Source organism: Furipterus horrens, unplaced genomic scaffold (assembly GCF_987537825.1).
Source record: "Furipterus horrens unplaced genomic scaffold, mFurHor1.1.pri manual_scaffold_5, whole genome shotgun sequence".
Lineage (NCBI taxonomy): Eukaryota > Metazoa > Chordata > Mammalia > Chiroptera > Furipteridae > Furipterus > Furipterus horrens.
The window spans coordinates 5,134,718-5,156,259 of NW_028327175.1; the positions used below are offsets into that span (position 1 = coordinate 5,134,718).

General features: G+C 41.3%; 1 protein-coding gene across 1 annotated transcript in view; it reads left to right on the forward strand.

Annotated features, from left to right (window-relative positions):
• The window catches only part of HCN1 (hyperpolarization activated cyclic nucleotide gated potassium channel 1), a 296,203-nt gene that overhangs the window by 262,329 nt on the left and 12,332 nt on the right, over positions 1-21,542 (forward strand). Inside the window, exon 6 of the mRNA XM_090276130.1 lies at positions 2,358-2,598. Within this exon, the coding sequence (XP_090132256.1) occupies positions 2,358-2,598 (241 nt within the window). The remainder of the gene's footprint in view (positions 1-2,357; positions 2,599-21,542) is intronic.

A 21,542-nucleotide genomic window follows, 5' to 3' on the forward strand; every position in this document is an offset into this window, starting at 1 on the left:
CCAGCCATGTGTCATGAAAAGTGCCGTGGATAAATTGTGGCCTGATCATAAATGACATGCAGCCTGAAATACAGAAAGGAGGGAGATGCAAAGAAGTTTCTGTCTCATTACGGTTTTCCTATCACATACTTGCTAGGAGTCACAGTTCCAATCAGCTGGTATTTTCATGGACGTAAAAGCTTCAGAGAGAGAGAAAATGAGTTGATTCCTTTCTGCAATAACAATAATATGAAATGATCTCTGCAGTGCTATCATCAAGGTGTTGCCAGCAGGTGTCCTTGCGTATACAATGCGTCACAGGCAAGTTACCAAGGTGGACAAACACCAGTCTAATTGTTTGTAAGATATCCTTTCAAATATTTTCTAAAATAAAAGGTAAGAAAACAGTGATGAGAAAAACTCATATGGCTCAAATCAAAGAACATAGATGAAAAGAGTCTGTTATTTTTGTTTGAGAACTCATTTTCTCTGCAATCTGACTTATTTTCAGTGTTTTCCACGGTATTTTTCTATGTCATTTTACATGAGGAATTATTACCTTTCAAACAATCCACCCGGTCATTTTAATGGCATATCTTTGTCTTCTTTCTAGTCCATTCCACCTTTCATCCCCACGTGGTTTTTCTGTAGAAGTACTCATGATAAGACGCGCCATTTTAATACACGTACCCCTTGTTTCCCAAGTTACTTGCTTCATAAAGGGGTCTAAGAGCTTTAAGTGACCATTTCCAACGGCAGCCAAGCTAAGCTTTCTGCGTGCTTTTTGTTCACTTAATCCTTTCGGTCTTCTTCTTTTCTTCTTTCTTTTCTCCGTCCATCCATTCATACAGGTGTGCATGTTTGTGAAGCACTTCCTCCTTGCTAGTGTGCTGGACCTTGTTGGAACCCCCACACCCACCACAGCTCTTTAGCACCAGTTAACTCTGATGACAAATTGCCTGGCTCGGGCCACCCACGGAGGCAACACGTGGGCTTGGACGATGCCACACCAAGCGTCACGTGTAAAGTCTTTGTCTTGTTTGTGTTGCTGTGTTCATCTTCTGGTTCTTGCTGCTGACTTCTAAATACTTACAACCCTCCCTAAAGCTCCTCTGTTAGGGACCCTTCTCTGCTCTGCTAAACTCACAAGATATTGTTGAGGATGAAATACCTTCTTTTCCATGGTGGACCCAAATGTTTGGGCCTGCGCCTGCTGTATGAGCTGGGATTTTTAAAAATCTATCCTGGGTTCAGATGAAGTCATTTTAGGAAGCAAGACTAGAGAAACCATCTTTCCTAGTCTTGGAATCCTGAGTTTTGTATAACTTATTTCCGCAAAGTAGGGAATTCAGCTCTTGGGTTCTGTTGATACCTCCATTTCTTTTCTGCCTTCTTCCCACTTCTTCACTGAGGTTACTTCAGTTACTGTGTGAAGTAAACAAGATCAAAAAGTTCAGGCCCCACCCTTTTCTCTGAGGGGCTCATTGGAGAAGAACTTTCTGAGAAACGACAGTGTGGTAAATTTTAGATTCCCATTGCTTATTCTGTTACATATCTGACTTGCAAGATTAAAAGTGGTCAGTCCCTTATCCTTATTTGGTTCAGAGAGATGTTAAGTCTGGACCAGGATCCACAAAATGAAATTAAACATGTAGATCTAACTCAGAATTGGCCTGCCCAGAAATAAACAAATAAGTCAGGGCAAGTGGAATCTGACCTGTCTCCAGTCCAAGACTTCCTGTGGAAGCATGAGAGGCTTCGCAAGAGTGATTTTCTGATCTAGCCTAGAAGCACATCAAATATATAATCAGTGGTTAGAATTAGACACTCCTTTAAGTAACCCTTCTCTGCACTCTCCATTGTTCTCACTCCAGATGGAGTGATGTTAAGGGAAGACATCACAATGCTGTCCTCTGGCAGTAGGCCCTTGCTTCTTATCGGTAGGTGTGAGTTAGATTGTTCAACACACTGGAGGCCACAGCAGTAATGATGTAGCTAATAGGAAATGATGTGGCTTCATTTCTTCATAGGAAAGGTCAAGGAGACTAAAATTATTCTACATTTTGAGAGTTATAATTTTATATAAAGAATAATAAATGTGAAGTTATAGAAGTAGAGACTTGTATATAATTAATTGAGATGTACCAAATATTTCATATGTGCCTGTACTACACTGGGAGTGGTGAATACAAAATTCCAACACAAAAATAAAACAAGGCCTCGCTTCTCAGAGATGTATAGATTATTAGAATTGACGTATTTTTGGTTCTGAACCTCAGCTGCTGTGTTATGCTGTGAATGTATTTAATGTCAGTGCGTGTTTTCTTCATGACATGCATAACCGCTGTCCTCACGTCTGCTGGCTCTTCCCATTTTAGGAGATCGTCAACTTCAACTGTCGGAAGCTGGTGGCCACGATGCCCCTTTTTGCGAACGCTGATCCTAATTTTGTGACCGCCATGCTGAGCAAGCTGAGATTTGAGGTGTTTCAACCAGGAGATTATATCATTCGGGAAGGAGCCGTGGGTAAAAAAATGTACTTCATCCAGCACGGCGTGGCTGGGGTCATCACCAAATCCAGTAAGGAGATGAAGCTGACCGACGGCTCCTACTTTGGAGGTAAGTGAGAAGAAAGGCTGCTGCGGTGACAGAGAGTTGCTTGCAATGTGTGTCTTCATCAGAATTTTGGAGATGTCAGGATGCCCATTTGTTGGTTTTACTGTAAATTCATGTTTGAATTCTGATAAAAGTGTCTGTAGCAGTACATTTCACAGATCAAGCCTTGTCAAGCTTGATATTTCGGTATTCCTCAACACCAAGAAAACTGGAGTGTTTTCTTTAGAAAAACACAAGAAGTCTGCACGTTTGTCCTATCGGAGGGAATTGAAGTGAACCTCTCTCTCCTTAGCTGTGAGCAGCTCCATAAGCGCCCTTTGTGAGGTGGTCCTGATCACTTCGAATTCGTCCTTCACAGACTATGTAATTTTCCATCCCTTCTGAAGGCCCCTTCATCCCAACTCTGGGTCTCCATAGAGCTGCTCATGGCTTTCCAGGGGCCTGGTCTCAGTCTCCCTCCTACCGAAATTAGTAGGTAGTGACCTGTCTTCCTTCAGATGTTAGATGGCAAGCAATGTGGCATCAGAGAAGACATTTCAGGTCAAGGATGCTCAGGAGCCAGCCATGTGACACGTTTTTATGTGTTTGTTTATCAGAGAGTAATCAACCAGTACAGCTCAACCCCTGAAAATCAGTGGTGACAAAAACAAAGTATTCACATCAAATTAATAGGAATTAAGGAACCAGGCAATGAATTGCATTTTTTGATACAATAATTATTATTATTATCTGAGTTTAAGAAGTGTTCCTCAATAACAGCTAAGAAATATTTATTAGAAGAAGTTTATAATTGTATTCAATGCTTTTGTGGAAATTATCAAAATAACCATAAGGTTCTTATTCATCAACCCCTTGCTGTGTGAAACATGCAGCTCCAACACTTAGCTTCTTTGACTGCTCTCTCACCCATTACGGCCGGTTTTGAAGTCTGCTTCTTCTCCTGTCTCCATCTCTCCTTCCTTGCCATGGTTTCGTGTTGCAGATGAGCCCCTTGGCCTTTTATGAAGACTGTGCTAAGAAAGAGGAGAGAATTAGGAAAAGCTAAAACTCTAAAGAGGTCTACTTTAGAAAGAGCAGAGAATTCATGTTTGATGAAGAAAGAAGAGAAAACAATGGAAAACCATGGAAGGAGTATATCGGGATTAAATGATAATGAAAAAATATTTTAAAAAAAGAAAGCTGTGGAGTAAGAACTAGAAGTCTGTATTATATGAGCTTTGTTTGGCCCCGGTGGTTTGGAGGTGAAACCTTTTTGAGGTGATTAAGGGACGGTGTGATAAATATGTAAAAGAAAAGTTCAGGAAGAAATTTCTAGAAGTTTCACTTTGCATTAAGAGTGTACTTCTACATTTGACATTCAAAGCCTGGAACATTTACCATTCTGGATTTACGTGGGTTAATCTACTCATAGCGTCAATTAAATGAGTGAATGTCCTTGTGCCTGTGAGATCTTTTGGGGGATAAAAGCTGCTTTTTCCTAGTGTATTATTTCTTGTACACGTTGTAGCATCTCTCTCTACACATGAGATTGGTCTATAATTGTGGTGTGTCATTTATTTTGTGACCCCCTAGAGGACTTTCAATCTCAGATTTTCCTCACTTCTCAAAAGAGTAAGGAAGCTTTTTTAAAAATGTATTCTCTATTTCAAGGAAATTTAAACAACCTATCTTTAAACATACAATTGATATTTATTTGAGTTGAACGCCAAAGAAGATAATGAAAGACAGTTAGAATCTAATAGTAATAAGTTGTACTTACTTAGCTTATTAGGGTTTAGTATTCATAACTCTTTAAGTAATTAATAGAGCAGAGCTTTGTATTATACTAATTTTATATCTCTGTAAACCGAGCATGGCAAGTTCAGAGTACAGTTAAGCAGAAAAGCCAGGGATCCGCTGAGGCATGCTCTTTCCACTTCTAAAATGTCTGAATTAACTAAATATAATCAGTACAGAGAACACATTCCAAAATAGCGAGATTAGGAGACTCATCCAAAGAAAGATCAAATGCAGAGCTTTATATTCTGTGCCTAACTTATTAGTACAATAGTAGGGAATGGCATTTCTAGATTAATGTAGTTTTTGAGACTCAGGGAGGTTTTTATTGTTTGTTCCTTTTGTGTGGAGGTGGGAGAGAGCATGTTAGGTCAGCTCATGCCCTGCAGCGTGCGGTGTTCCCAGCTCAGCTCTCGGAGGGACGTGCAGGAAAATGAGCGTGAAGTAAGTGCCTACTGTGTGCTAGGCATGCTCCTCAGCCCTGGGGATACAGCATGGAGTGAAAGAGACAGAATTGTCCAGTCTTGGGGCTTCTCTTTTTAGTAGGTACTTACATTTTAGAAAGAAGAACTTCATAAAGAAACCTAGAAATTACCAAAACATGAAGCCACATTATCAGATGGTGATAATGCTGCAGGGAAAGCTAACGCAGGGGAGAAGGGTAAGTATGCCCCCTCGTCCACAGGGCCATGCGGAGAGTAGAGTTCAAGCAGGTGGGGGCCCCAGGAGAGTGATGCTGACTCACTGAGTCACGTGCTGTTGACATCGGTCCTCACGGCTCAGGCAGGTGATGGGGACGCAGTGAGTTTGGAGCTAACAGAGTGAGGGTCTTGCTTGTAGGAAACAGTTCCTAGACTCTTGCTTGACTTCTCCCATGAAGAAAACTTTATAATTCCCCTTTTACATGTGAGGAAACTGAGCCTCAGAGAAGTTGAACAACTGGCCAAGGCCCTGTAGCTGAACAAGAACAAAGCCAGGTTTCAAAGAGTCGTGAACTTGAACCCACAGTCTTTGCTTTGTCCATTGTACCTCACTGCTTCCTAAGAGAGGGCTTGATGATCCTCAGAGTGGAAATGGTAGATGGTAGTTAAGCCTCAGCATCTCTCAAAGCCATCCATGGGCCTTTTACACATGCGTTTGTTAAACTGTTTTATAATCCATTGGTATGGTCTGCCTGACCCTCCTATTAATCAGATTATCAATATATTATCCACTAAGAAGAAGTGCCATTAATATAATTCATTAAAATTTCAAATGACATGTTTTTGTACTCAATAGTTTATAATTTTCTAGAAATGTTCTGTTTTTCTAAGGTAACATCTTCCATTGTCATTATATTGCTATCCACTTACCTCTTAGCAGGTGTTTTACTTTCCACACCCAAGCATACTAATTAATTCAGTCTCTTGACTGTCCTTTTTTCAAAATGGCTGCCCCACAGTTCTTCTGAAGGTGTAGTAATGCGCAGTAAGCCCACCAGAAGGAGCCTACTTCCCGCAATGGCTGCTGTTATAAATCATCTGGTATGAAAAGGCCACTTAACCGTGTCTACCATTTTGCCAGCCTCCAGGAGTCTGCCGGGAACTTTACATTGCTACTGTGCCTATTTAGGATTTTTATGTCCAAAATGTGCTCGCCCAGATACGGATCCCGTGGCATTTTCATGTTCAGAGCCCCGGATTGGAGAACTAGACAGGCAACCCCTGCTGCAGTGGCTGCTCATTATTAGACTGAGCGCCCCCAATCTCTCGTTTACAGTTCCCTTCACCTCTAGGACGCCGTATGTGTCTAAAGTCTGATGCTGATTTTCTAGAAGGCATGAGGAATCTGTTGACGGTAAATTCACAGCTTGATGAGCTCAATACTCCCATTATAGTTACGAGGAAGAGGAGCAAAACTATGAGTCCGAGATGGTCCTTGCTTCCTTCCCCTTCCTTATTTGCTCTGTCCTTTGGCCAGGCTAATGGCATATTTGTTTCAATACTGTTAAGTCAGCTCGGACAGGTCTTTTTTGCAGGTGGTAGCCCACTTACTACAATACCAGATACTGTCCAAGCATGGGGTGAGGCTTAGCTAGGTTATGGGTGGAGAGATGTTCGTCCCCATCTGTATCCTCCCCTCCGCGCTCCAGGATGTTAGAGTCATCTTAAATGCGTCAGTGTGTCACAGAGGATAAAATCCAAATGCCTGAGACACTTACGGAAATCTGGATGAACATTAAAAAGACATTTTATTTTGAAGCCATCATGTCTTCTCTTTTTAATAAAATAGAAAGAGAGGACGAGAAATGAAAGGAGGAGAAATGGAAAAGTCCGTGTAATAGTTCTTGGTTCTCTTATATTCCTGTGGTTTTCGCCTTGGTGTTTTTTTATAATTAGAGAGCCAGGCCATATCTTGAACCTCATAACATAAAATCCCTGTGAGGCAAGTGTACTTTCTCATCTTTATGTCTAATTCTAATTCATGCACTTAATTTTTTTCAAAACGGCCTTTACCCAATTCTTTAATCAATATCCATCAAAAACTGGGGAAGTTATTTTAGTATAAAGTACAGGATTTCACAAAGCTGAAACAAATCCAGCAAGTTATAATTCACTTTAGAATTTAAAATTGTTTGAATACTTTTTAAAATGTTCTTTTTATTTTGAAACACAGAAATTGCTAAATTTTGATTACCAGTACTCTTTGGTATTAGCATTTTACTTGTGTTTTTCAAATGCTGACTTTTGTAATGATAAACTTTGTCTATGTTACAGAAGGAATTTCTGGTAATAAAGAACAGATGGAAGATTATATTTTCATTTTGTATGCATAGTTGTGGAGGGGGCGCGGGAAACAGGGTTTTCTATCAAGCATAGCTGGGGGACAACACTTTTTAAGCAGCATATATGAGTGCGTTGCCAGTAAGAACAGTCTAAGGGAAAACTGTCTGTTGGATCGATGTTTCCTTTAGGCTTCTCCTTCCAGCGGATCTGCATTAGTGATGGAGCATCAGCAATGGGCCTTCGTCTGGAGCTCAAACTCTTCCATGTCTGTCTGCATCCCTGGATTCTCTGTGTTGTGATTCACTCTGCAGCTGCTCCTCTTCCCGGAAGGTTCATCTGAATTGTGCCCCTTCCTCTTTATAGGAAGAACAACAGAATCCAAATCCTTTAACAAAAATCTCCAAAACCCTACACTGTCTGGCTCAATCTAGTTTCCTAATCAACATTTAATTTTTTTCCTTTAGACACCCTTACCCAACCCCCAAGACTCTTAGTTCTTACATAAGCAAGCTAAGTTTGCCTTGGCAAAGGTTGACCTTTGTGGTTAGGAAAAAAATAATAATTTTCTTCAGGCTGACACTTTGCTTCTCATAATTGGTAAGATACAGCTCAAATGTTACCTTTTCAATCTCCCCTAGGCAGATGATCTTTTCTTTGTGACCTTGAGGCATTATTGAACAGTTTTCATTATTATTTTGTCAATTCTCCATATTAGATTATGAATTTTCTGAGCTTCAGCACTATATTTTTTCCAATTTAAACCTGCAGCACCAAAGCGCAATGCTTGAACTATCAATGTCATGGACTCTCAGTAGGAATATGAACAAGGAGTGGGTGGCTGAATGAATGGATAGATAGATAGATTTTCCCTTGTCTCTACTCTTTATCTCTATCTCTTCTGCTTTCTCTCCAGCCCTAAAATAAGGGACAGTCAAGCCTCCTGTTCACTTTGGTATTATATTCTGTTAAACTCATTGTCTTTACCTCAAGGTAGGAAGTCAATGCAAATAATAATGATAACTTACAAACCGAACTAAATGAAACACAAAGCATTTCCTATATCTGAGAAATTCATTGTTAATGTTTAAATCGCTTTATGTAATTTTAATTAATATCACTGTATTCATAATTCAATAATAGAATTTAGAACAGTAGAATGGAGAACAGTGCCGTCTAATAGAACGTATCTGGTGGCGGCCATGTTTTGTACTCGGTACTGGTCAATAAAGTAGCTGCTAGTCATGTGAGTGAAGAAGTCACTATTGCATTTTATTTTAATTAATTGAGATTAAATGTAAATAGCCGCAGTGTGGCTAGTGCCTACCCTGTTGGCTAAAACTATTTTAGATTCCCAGGAGGGGGGAGAGGGGCTTCCAAGGCACCTGTGCCCAGAATGGTAGAAAGCTGTGTCGCTCTCACCTGTTCTTCCTGGAAACATCCCGCTCTTTCAGAAACTCTTTATTTTATGCTAAGTTTCAAATATCCCTAAAAGGTAATTTACCTCATAAATGAAACAAATGATATTTCTTTCCTTCTTATCTTTCTTCCTTCATTTCCTCCTTATTCTCTTCATCAAATAGATGTTGAAAATCTTCTACGTTCCAGGCAAAATACAATATAATTCTAATATTCATGGATATTGGGGAGACATCCAATAAACAAAAAGTAAATACGTACAGGAAATAATTTCAAGTCGTAGTAGGTTCCATGAAAAAATATAAAGCAGGGCCACGAAAGGACAGTGGGGCAGAGACCTGAATACAAAGGGGACAGAGCGTGGGGAATAGCAAGAGCAGAGTGTTTGAAGGGTGAACAGACACAATGGGTTCTAGGAACCAAAGAATATCAGTATCTACAGAGCAAAGAGTCATAGGAGCCGAGCTCAAAGCGGCGTCCAGAAAAAGGGGTGGTAGTCACATAGGTCATGACGTGCCTCTAAGTCCTCTCGGTGACAGACCAAGAAACCGTGTTTTGTTCATGAGAGAGTGTGACGAACAAGGGAAAGGAAGTGGGGGCAGTGGACTGGAAGTCTGGATGGGGTACAAAACACTTGTTGGAGTCAGCGCAGTAGAATCAATGGATGGGAAGCTGGTTAGGCTGTTGGTGGGTGAGAATGAAGTCTAGGAGAGGCCCATGGAAAGGCTGGCTAAATCAGGGATTGGAAAGCAGAAGAGAACCATGAGCTAGCCAAAGAACAGTGAGACTAACGTGTTGGATCGGTCGGTCCAGCATTCTGGTGGACACAATGGGTACGTGTCTTCAGTGTTACGGCAAGAATGATCTGTGTTTCCATGAATGCCTAGAGAAGCTGAATTAAGGCCATACCTCTGAAATCACTCTTTCTTTTCTATACTGCTGTCACTCCTTTCCTTATTTTCTCTCCATCTCCAGTTGTTCTTTGGGATTTATTTGTGCCGTTTATGAAGGAATGCACAGGAACTACAGGACTACAAGATACTGTAATGCTGAAAACTTAAGAGATCACCATATGATTGCAGTTGTGTGACATTGAATCGACTTTTGGGGTCATCTTTAAGTGAATAGTATTCATATCACTAAGTCAGTTATCAAACTTACAATAAATGATGTCTATTTATATTTTTTTCCATTTCTCAACATAAAATATCTGCTCTTTTGGTTTTTCCTACAAGGTCTTTCTAGCAGTCCATAAATGTGAACCAAATCATTAGACTTAGCATTTTGGTCAAAGCATCCTTGTTGCTGAAAAGCTGAGCAAGATTCCTTTCCAGACCCTGTTTTGGCGGCTCCTGTCTTTTCCTTCCCAGCCTTGCACTCAGCTTTCAAGGTCCCCACCCAACATCGCTGACTAAGGTCTTCCTGCCCCCATCCGCAGGCCATCCCCTCCTCCATCACAGCTGGGCGATGCCTGAGCTAATGGTAGTAAGCTACCCCGAGGTCTTTGGACGAAAGTTGTGTTAATTATTATTCTGCCAGAGGCTTTCTTTAAGGACCGTTAGCTTACTTCATTGTATTTGAGGAGTTTGGGGAGTTTCAAAATCAGGGAGAAGTGTGTTTCTGGCTAAGCGTATTTCAGCCAAGTGTGTGAGTACAGGGACTCATGGAAAGCACCAGCCTTCAATTTTTTATTTTTAATACTATCTCCTTCTCTCACCTTGGCTATTCTATACCGTCAGCCCAGTGTGAGGTGCGGTAAAGTAAGACTGTCTTTCTGTGGGGATAATAATTATCATCTTGAGTCATTCAGTATACATTTGGAAGAAAGGAAAATTTTTTTCATGTTCTCAAAATCACATTTGTATCCTACAGAAGAGTTAACAGGTATGCAAATGAGACATGTGGGCTCTTTAGCATAGTGCAATACTTGCCTTTAAAATGTCATTAAGGTCTTGTTTGATAAACGCCCCAGCACATACCGTTGGTGATCTGAGGAATGCACCCGGAACAGGTTCATTTGGAAAGCAGCAGTGTCCCGTGGCTACTTTATGTGCCTCACTGCTGGGGACAGATGGCTGGTTCCTCAATGTGTCCTCATTTCAACTCTGTCTCTTGCTTGCTCCCTTTCCATGTGGCCTTCCGCTGCTGCTAATAATGAAGACTTTTTTTTCTGGGCCCAGGTTTTACTTACTCTTAAATTTAGACCTTGCCTTCAAGTCTGAAGTCACACGTTGATAAAAGCATGCAGCTGTACTGGGGATCTCCACTGTTAAACTGTGCACCGCATGCAGTTGAAAAGGACATGCTGAGGAGCCCAGCATATGCTGTTGCTTGATGGTTCTCCGCTCATAATAACGCAGATTAAATGATCAGCTTCTATCTTTAGGACCGAAACTATGAAACGATTAGGAAGCAGCATGACATGGCTGAATGAATATGCAGCATCCACAGAGCAAGGTTCTAGTGGCATCTCGGTCAATAGGACCCAAATGCATGTCCCCAGGCAACTTGGTGAGCACCTAGGGGCTTGGAGCATCCTCTGTAATGTGATTATCAGGATAGAAACTCCTCCAGCCTTCCAGCTCCGTGATTCTATTGGAACAGAACTCCTGGGGGCATATCCTTTTTGCCAGCTTGCTTGTTTCAATAGCTTTCGAGCTCCTAAATTGTCATGTTGCCTATTCTAGAGGCTGCATTGTTTTTGAAGGAAGGCTGTATGTTACATTTGTAATATTAGAGTTGGGGATGTTTTCTAGGATGAGACCCTAGATTTTAAAAAAGAAATGGAGGGCAGGTGATGTTTGTGATGATTCATGTTCTGGTGGATAACAATGAACTACAAGTCATTTTCTGGCAGGCAGTGAAAAAAAATAGAAAGTTTCAGGGGCCAATTGTGAAGCTTTTTGACAGGTGACAGAAAAACGCTGTTTCAGGAGGTAGTTGTCAGAGTCAGATCTTGAGATGCTGTTAGGCCCTGAGAAAATCATGGATGTTCAAGCCCATTTCCAAATCTGTCAAATCAGGATAACAGTTCCTGCCTCACGAGGCTTGCTTGGAGGGCCAAGAGCATTCAGCACACCTACCATGCGTAGCGTCACACCTGGTTACCTAGTCTGTGCTATGCTGCTGGGAAGTCACCGAGGCATAGACAGGGCTGGCATAGTGGGGAGCAGCAGACATGCCACATATGAGACGTCATGGAGCATTACTGATTCAGTGCCCACGTCAGGTCAGTCTGCACCAGAGAATCTGACTGTCCTTTTGGGTAGACTTCTGAGTCAGTGTTAGCCTGAGTCCACTAGCAATGAAATTCACTCTAAATCACTGTATGTGAATGGTGAGGGCAGGGTGGGGGTGGACTAAATAATCTTGAAAGCTTTGTACATTGAGGGTAACCTCATCTCTGAAAAGTCTTATTTGCTCACTCTATATACATGAGCGTGGGTGTGGAAAACCCTCCTCCAACAAATAATACTGTAGGATTATTCAAATTCTCCAAATAACTTGTGCTTAATGTGCCAGACATTGTACTGATTTCACGTATATCCTGTAAGTCCATATTAGATTAAAACAACTACAAAAATATATACTCTAATATTTTCCATATCAATTTTCCAAACGCATTACAATTGAAATGGAAGAGCAAACATATTTTTAAGAACTAAATTATTCAGAAACTTTTTTGTAAAATGTAGAGTTAGGAGGGGTCTCATCCATTATCTCATACCCTTGTGCCGACGAGGAGCCTGAGACATGCGTGGGCCACAGAGATCAGTGCTGACAAGAATAGACCTTCACCTTAGGCCACGGCTCTTCATCTGGTAACAGGTGCGTTTTTTGTAAGCTCTTACCAGTGACGTTACTGTAAAGCATTTCAGAAAACAAGGAATTTTTCCTCTTAGATTGACCGATGAAATGCATTGTACACATAAAAGCACGCATAAATAGTTTCCAGCCTATTGCCAAATTATCTGAATGTACTAATGCTCTAATGAAGTGTGACTGTTTTGACCAATCTGTTATCCGTGGAAACACTTCTCTTCATGGTTGAATTTACTTAGAAGGGAAGAGTGAAATTACTAGTCAGAATAGTTCATCAAAAAGATAATAAAGTAGAAATAGTGTACTCACTTTAAATCACATTTCCCCACCTGTTTTCCAAGGTATAATACATTTATCTCAATGTTAAAATATCCTCAGCAAACTTAAAATGTCAGAAGTATTTTAAAAGTTTCCTTGTTCCAGATATTGTATGTCACAAGAGATACACATTAACAACACAGTCACATTTTTTTTTTAAACTTTCAGTTTGGTATTTATTTTATTTATATTTTTAAAATATGCTTTATTATGCTGTTACAGTTGTCCCAATTTCTTTTCCCTTTGTTGCCCTCCACCCAGTGATATCCCTCCCTTCAGTTGTTCCCCACACTTAGTCCATGCCCATTGGTTGTGCATATAGTTCTTCTCAACATCTTCCTGTCTACTCCACTCCCTCCTACTATGCTTTTTAATTCTTGTACCACCTCCCTCCTTTCCCCGCTTCCCCTCCCTGTTGACCTCCCCCCAAAATGTTCCCCATACCTATAATTCTGTTCACATTCTCGTTGCCTATTTAGTTTGTCTTTGTTTCGGTTCCCTAGCTTCTGTTGTTGGTTGTTGTGATACAGTTTTCATTTTAATATTCATAGTTTTGATCCTCCTTCTTCTAAACCAGTCCCTTTAACATTTCATCTAACAGTGGTTTGGATCTGATGAACTCCTTCAGTTTTACTTTGTCCTGGAAGCACTTTCTCTGCCCTTCTATTCTGAATGACAGCTTCGCTGGATAGAGTAATTGTGGTTGTATATTTTCGCTTTTCATTCCTTTGAATATTTCTTGCCAGTCCCTTCTTACCTGCAGAGTTTCTTTTGAGAAATCAGCAGAGAGTCTTATTGGGACCCCTTTGTATGTAATTCTCTTCTTCTCTCTTGCTGCTTTTAAGATTCTCTCTTTATCATTAATTTTTGACATTTTGATTATAATGTGTCTTGGTGTGGCTTTCCCTGGGTCCAGTTGTTTTGGAACTCTGTGTGCTTCCTGGACCTGTAACTCTTATTTCCTTCCCCAAGTTAGGGAAGTTCTGCTTCATTATTTTTTCACATAATTTTTCAGTTTCTAGTTCTTCCTTTTCACCTTCTGGCAACCCTATGATTCAGATATTGGCCCGCTTACAGCTGTCTGATAAGTTTCTGAGCGTCTCCTCATTTTCCTCACTTTTTGTTCCCTCTTTCTGCACTGGTTGACTGTTTGTTCCTTCCCTATGTTCCGATTTCTTGATCTGATCCCTGGTTTTCTTGCCCTCACCACTATTTTCATATGTGTTCTTGTTCATTTCAGCAGGACTAGCCTTCATTGCTTCCCTGTCTTGTGTAAGATCTGCTGTTAGGTCTGTAAGCACTTTTATAACCAAAGCTCTGAACTGAGCCTCAGAAAGATTTCCTATCTGCTGCTTCGTTAGATTTGATATTTGCTGTCTGGTCAGCTGTGTCACCAGGATCTCTATCATGATCTGTGCCATCCTGACAGTTTTGTGTTTACCTTTGCCTCCTGGGCAGGGCTGTCATCACACCTCCTATGCTATAGGGGGCAGAGCCACATGCACTTGTCACAGCCGGGCAACCCGTCTCACCACGCTGTGGCATTTTCTGCGAGGGCGGGTGTCCAAGATGGATTCCTGTCGTTAACTCTCCACTGAGAGACTGGGAGCCTCCTCCTCCATCCTCACCCTCTTCGGGCCTCACAGTCCAAGGCAATGGAGGTCTGCCTTCCCCAGCTTTGGAATCACAAGCCAACAGGTCTGGTCTGCAGCCAGGGGTGCTCCCCAGGCACTCTTGCCTCCCCCTAAATACGAATTTATGTGCTTACCGCTGTCCTGCTGCCATCGCCACTGCTGCTGCCACAGACAGCACAGCTTGACCTCTCCTCCCCGGCTTCACTGCTGCTGCTACCACCACTCTGTGTCCTCTCTGCCCTCCCACCTGTCTGGATGAGTATTTCTTCTTTATATCTTTGTTTGCTGGATTTCCATGCAGCTTGATTTCCTGGGACTTCTGGTTGTCTCTAGTTTTGAGGTAGTTGTATTCCTTCTTAGTTGTGGAGGGAGACATAGCATGTCTATCTATGCCTCCATCTTGGCTGGAAGTCCCACAATAACATTTTAATGGCACGTAGTGAGTGCTTCTCTCTGCTAGGGTGTGTTTGTGTGCCCCAAAGATGTGTCTACATGTTCTTCTTGCTAGGAAGTCAGTTAACAGCTGCTCACACAGTTATAATGAATGAGAGCATTTGTTAAAGTCTAATAAGTATCAGACTCTTTAAAGAAACAGCATTTGAAATCTTAATTGAATTCATTGCACAATGCAATGGTTTACTTATTAATTCAGTGCCTATGTGTCCTCTTGTTGTAAGAACTTAAAACAAGCACATTAAGAGTTCTCATTTTCTTGGAGTTTCTAAGATATTGGTAACTATAGAACAATTTCCAGTGCTTATTGCCTCAACAAGAGACTGGAAATATTGGAACAATAATTATGAAATAATGAAATCATTTTTATATGCATAATATGCATTTCTATACATGTATTGTTATAAGTTGGAAGCAAGGATACAATATAAATATTCAGACTTGAAATTTCTAATAGGTTATTTTTTTAAAGAAACACTACAAATAGGTAAAGGTGTGATCGTTATTATCATAATAAATGTTCCAGTGAGAGAAGAACCAAAACAATACTTTCATATCTTGTCTTCTGTGTATCCCCCCTTTTTTGCTCTCTAATTAGGAAGGAAGTAATCTAGACCAAAGCTGACTCCTAGTTTCTGAAAATCTTCGACCTGATGCAGTTTGTTTTTTGGCTTCGGTGCCTTTTGTACCAGGGTATTCTGTTATAACTGCAGAGTTCAAAGGGAAGAAGGGACTTCAGCTAAGGTTTTTGATCATCTTGGAGACTGAGCTTTCTGATTGGACTTCTGCTTGGGTTAAATTAAACACACAGGCGCCTGGGCACTTCCTTGCGTTGTGTGATGCAGCGTTTCCAAGATGTTATGCTGTGTGAGCTGCAATAAGATCAGCTGTGGAAGGACAAGGGCATGTTACCATGAAGAATAGTGTGAATTATAGGGCTTCACCACGCTTGTGTACCAGACAGATAATCTTTCATGGAAAATTTTGGGCCAGGTAAATTAGGGGAGATGACTATATTTGAACAAATACATTCTGAAGTGTCATTTTGCATCTTGGGCCTTTATTACAGAATGCATTCTTGGTTTAATAATCAAAAAATACATTTTAAAACTTAACCCTAACCTCTCCCCTCACAATCTGAACTTTATCCAGTAAAAGTTTACAGTTGTCTAAAACCTTAGGCGTTATAAAGTTCTTTAACCATGTAGTTGTTTAAAAACTTATATTTGCTTTTGTATGTGTTCCCAAAGCAATAAAAAGAGTTTATCTCAGAAGACTGGGAACTCTTGGTGTCTGATACCTTAAGAATAAGAGAAATATGTTGGGTTGCTGAACAAATTCTAGGTCATTTCTGGTTATGAGTGCGTCTGAATCACTCATTGGGCATCATTATCATGTTTTTGTGTGGATGTAGACTTTACCTTGCAGATTTGCTGGAGTGTATTTATTGTTGTAAAGAAAAAAAAAATCAGCATCTTTGTGTCTTTAGTTGGAACACCTTTGAACGAAGCCCTTTTGTTGCTAAGACTGTGGAAATGCAGAAATGGGTGATAATTGATCTTGGCGACATTTTCAGATAACAATCTTGAGATTTTTCTCAGGGACCATGAGTAAGAAGCCAAGTCACAGATACCTCTGTAACTGAAAGCTGAAAAGAACCAGTAAGACTGTTTATGTGGCATGCCTGTCCAAATGAATTTTATTGTTTTTAGAATGTCTATGTCATTAGGATTTGGGGACTCCTAAGAATAAACACAACTCCTGCTGGAGCCCAAGTGGGAAGTCCGCAGAGATATAAGGAGGGAACGTGAAACAGACAAGTGACATCAGTGGATGGGAGCTTTCATTTCCAGTCCAGAGGACAACACTTTAGAAAGATTTCTTGGATGTAATGTCCAGGTCTTTGCATCTGCTGTGTTGTTGGCCTGAACAAATGCCCAAGGCCCTGAGTGGCCAGGGAGGAGGGGAAGGGAGGACTCCACCGAAAGGAGAGAAGTGATTATCCTGTGAAAAGCTGACCCTCAGAGGTTCGACTCTGCCAGTGGGTCTGAAGGAGTGGATATGCCTTCTCGCAAAAGATCCTCATTAGGAGCTCTAAGGGCATTGCCAAAATTGCAAGGGATTGGACTAGAATTTGCTAAAACAGCAGTGGGGAGAGAGGATGTGGCTGTGAAAGGAGGTCAGTGAATAACTTGCTAGGAAAATCAGAGCTTCGGAATTTCTACCGAGGAGAAGAAAATCTTTGAAAAAAAAAATCAAATCATTAACTAAACAAAAAGGAGTTCTGAAACATTGGTGATCCTATGATTATCGTGTTCTAGACAGGCAGTCTCACTTGGACACACTACCTTGTTTTATTTTCCTATTCCATTTGTCATTATTCCAGTTTAGTTAGTTAAGATTTGCTATGTCCTCTAGAAAGGAGTTCCGTGGGAATAAGGACCTCATCTTCCACCTGCACCACCTGGAATGGTACCTGACATCCATTAGGCCATAATATGAATTTCTTGGGTGGATGAGTGAGGTAACATCAGAGTTGAGCTGTAAAAACAGAACAGTAGTGTGCCAAATATAAGCTGGGAGGAGAATGGCAAATTGAAGGAAAGAAATGCTTTGAGGCCCTTGGGCTCCTTCACCTCAGGAAGCACCTTGCTCTGGTCTGAAATCAGTCTAGCTCACCCTGAAGTAAAGCATGACCTCAGTGTGGACTTGGAAAATTGATTTTTAAAGTGGATTTTTCCCTCTGTTATGGAACAGAAACTTCTGGAAGCCTCACTCCGAGTGTGATGGATTGCAGGTTGACCTAGATTGTTTGGCAACTTGAAATGGACTCATCACTTTTATGGGGCACAGGAAGGGAGGAAGAACACTTAGAAGAGATAAAGAAACTCCACCTCTCAAAACTAATGACCGTGCCATCAAACGGTTCACAGACTCGACAGTTTGCACTGAAGGTCTCTCCTCTTCTGCAAAGAGAAACTGCCATGTGGCCTCCACTGTGGCCTTTCCATGTGCACAACAATTTAATATGCCTGGTTCCTGGTGGGAAATTAAAGCAGCATTCCACTCCTCTCAGCAAGAAGGCTGCTGCTTGCTGTATTCTGTAAACTGGATTCTGCATGAGCCAAGGGGAAGGATGGGAAGAGTGGGGAAACACATTTGGGCTTGTTAAAACAAGTGTTTCAGTGCCCAGATGCTCATTCTCTTTGGAGCTGCCCTTAGGGTCATTTGGCTCCTGCTTAGCTATCAACTAAATATATTTTTGTTTCAGTTCCTTTTAATTTTCATCTTTACAGCAATGTATTTGAATGCAGCCTTCTACCTCTAAGACATCTCAAAAATGTTTTTAGGGAAAGAAAGAACTTACAATGGATTAAATAGTCGCTCTTCTTTATGAGTAACATTTTAATCAGCCCAATACCACATCTGTCAGGGTGGCTGAGCGGGACAAGGGCGACCTCACACACTGAGGCTCAAATGAAGGTCCTGTTATGAACTAGTTGTTTAGTTTGAACTAGGTTGATCAAATTATTTTAGCTGAGTGCAGCAGTCTGTAAAAAAAGATAGTACTCATTCTGTAGGGCAGTTGCAAGGAATAAATGATTATATGTGTAGGCATATGTGTGCGTATGGGTGTGTTTATGTGTGTAGTGCCAGATGTGCTTTGGTAAAGCAGATGCAGACACAAAGTCCAGCATTCATTTGTTGTAATAGTTCATATTTCTACTATCATGTTCACATGTATCTATGTATCCCTTTAGTAAATATTTACCATAGGGCGGTCTGCTCAGAACTGTTGGCCCTATCTTTCAACATCTTCCCATTCTCTCAAGGTCTAGGATAACTCTGAAAAATATCATTTTCCTGTGAAATTCTCTAGAGAGATTTCAAGGTCAAAGCTGAGAGCTGGTAACATTTTCACACGTGACAAAACCTTTTCACGCTTCTTCTTGTCTGCTTTGAACTGCTCTACAAATTGACTCCTCCAGGAAGCCTCTGAGGAACCTCCAAGCTGACCCATCACCTCCTTCCTCTCTCTGATAGAATTTTGAGCCTATCTCTGTATTTTTATTAAGTATATTACAGTTAAATCATCTGCACATGCCTACTGACTGAATCTTTTTAAACTCTGTAATTCTAGTCCTTAGCTCAAGGCTTTGTAGGGCTTCTATAATGTGTGTCAAAATAACCAAACATACACACACATGCATGTAAACAAAATGGTCTGTTTCTCATTCACCATTTGCTTCCTCATGGCATATGATATCTTCCTAATTGATCTGTTGACATAAAATCATTTTCAACCCATTATATACTATAATTATGTTATTACTTATATCGTCGTCGTCGTCGTCGTCGTCGTCGTCGTCGATAACTTATATAGTTATCAATTAAATATTAACAGTTCATACTTTCATGAGTGTTTATTATTCAATAAGCTTTATTGAGACTTTACATGCCAGTCACTATGTCTTGTAATCAGTATGTCTTCAAGAAAGTAAACAAGTAGATATGCAAGTCAATGACAATTTAATACATTAGGAGCGTAAGATAAAAGTGAAGCTTAAGATGTGAGAATCCTTCCAAAAAGTTCTCTCTGAAGGAAGAAATGACACCCAGCTTGAGCACTGGGAGCTGAGTAGGAGGTGGAAGGAGAGGGGACATTTGTGGAATGACCATTCCAATCAGAAGGAGCAGCGAGTGTCCAAGCAGAGGTCAGAGACAGCATGATGGTTGGAGGAAATGCACCAATAGTATTCGGAGTTGGGATGTGGGTGGGAGGCAGGCAGGAGCAGGGATGCATAAATACAGACCTATGTCTTTGTGGGAAATTAGGGTTTCATCCTGTAGGGAATGGGCAAGACCCAAAAGGTTTTTAAATGAGGAATGTGATAAGCAAGTTTATGTTCAAGAATAAGTATTCCCATAGAGGGAGACACTTGTGCAAGCAAATATACAGGAGGGTCTTAAAATAATGCAGGTTAGAAGTTATGAAGATTTAAACTAATCCTCAGCAAAGGATTGGAAAAGACACCAACGAAAAAGGAGCAATGGAACGGACAGCCGAGTTATTCATGGAGAAGAAGAGAAAGGGAGGATTCTCTTCTGTTCAGGGCAGTGTCATGTAAATACATTATCATGAATATAGATAAAGCAAGTGTGCAAGGGGAAAGCGAAAGGAAGTAAGATGGACTTGGATGCTGGGCTCGCTAGACTAGGCATTCTAAACTGCAAGGGTTATATGCCTTCCATTTACAAGTAGCTCACCAACATCTGCCACGTGTGCAGTTATCTAATACATGTGTTTGTCCAGTATCTATTTGTGACATGATGAATGAGTCTCTGTGGGACAGGCAGCGTGCACATATCCAGGAGCATCCATTCGCCATTTGCAGTACCAGGAGCCTGCAATAATGGAACGAAGATTAACATGACTGTGGTGCGCAATCCATCAAGAAAATTAATTCTCCTTCGGAAAGCTGCCGCCAGCACATGAGCAGAGAAGAGCATACACTAGCATCATCAACAGGAATTCGTACAGAACTGTAAGAGTGCATTTCTGTGCCTAGAACTTATTTAATAATGGCTCAACTTAGTCTACTACTTCCCACCCTTCTGACCCAGATGCTAGAGAGAATCGTTTATTACAAGCAATGAATTGACTTAACACAAGTGCATCCAGAATGGTACTGCTGATGAAGCATCCTTGTGAGAATCCGGAAAATAATCACTGAAAGATTTCTGTATTCTGTGGTCCAGATGAGGAATCCTAGCTGAGAAAGTCATCCCTCCTCCCCTAATAGGAGAACAACTGACTTTACATAAGAAGTATTCTGATCTATTAAGAGGAAGATCAAAGTAACTTTTGAGGCTTCTCTCGTTAAGGGTCCTACTCACTTTGCTTTCTGCCTCTCACAGGTTTCTGACTTTTCCACATTACAGCACTTCTGTTTTGTCTGTAACTATTCTATGTGTTACTTGACGTTTCTGTTGTCAAAAAGGCCAAGTCTATTCCTGAACTCTACAACATCCAGAATTCTTATATAAAATCCTGAGGTTGCATAACAGCGTCCTATCTCTTTATGCTTTCTAACACCCTAGTTCTCAATCAGGCTATAAAGACAAACACTGTTGATAGAATACCTCCAGCTGTCCCTGCTGAAGTACAACCAGCTCATCCGGGACAGTGGGAAGGTACACTCCCTCATTAAACCTCTATGCAGGAGAGCAGAGGGAGCTGAAAGGATGTACTTACTGGGCCTGAGAGGGAATTATTCAGCAAGGACTTTGGCCATGAGAACAAGGAGGACAAAGACAAGTCCCTGACCCTACAAAGGATTACCCCTCATTGTCATTGAGCGTCGGCCTGCGAGCTAAGTGTCGCTGGTTCGATCTTCCAGTCAGGGTACATCAGAGAAGGAAAACTCTGACTCCAAAAAACCTCCGCTGCCTTGCGGCATACCTCTTCAGGGGAAAGGCTAAGGGAGTAAACCCCGACAGAAAATCCGGAGCCGGAGTCCCTAAGGCGGTTTGACGTTGTAGTCAACACCGGCAACTCCTGCGGCGCACCTGAAGCCAAGCTGTATTGACTCCGTCTTTCCCTTGGACCCTTCAGCTGCGAAGAGAGGGGGGGTCTGCTGCATGGGCAACAGCAGACCCTCCATATCACCCTGCCCAGGCTCTGTAGCTTCAGCGTCATCGCATGATGTCGATTCAACACGGGAGGAGACAGATACCGTGTCACTCCCGAGTCGGACTGCAC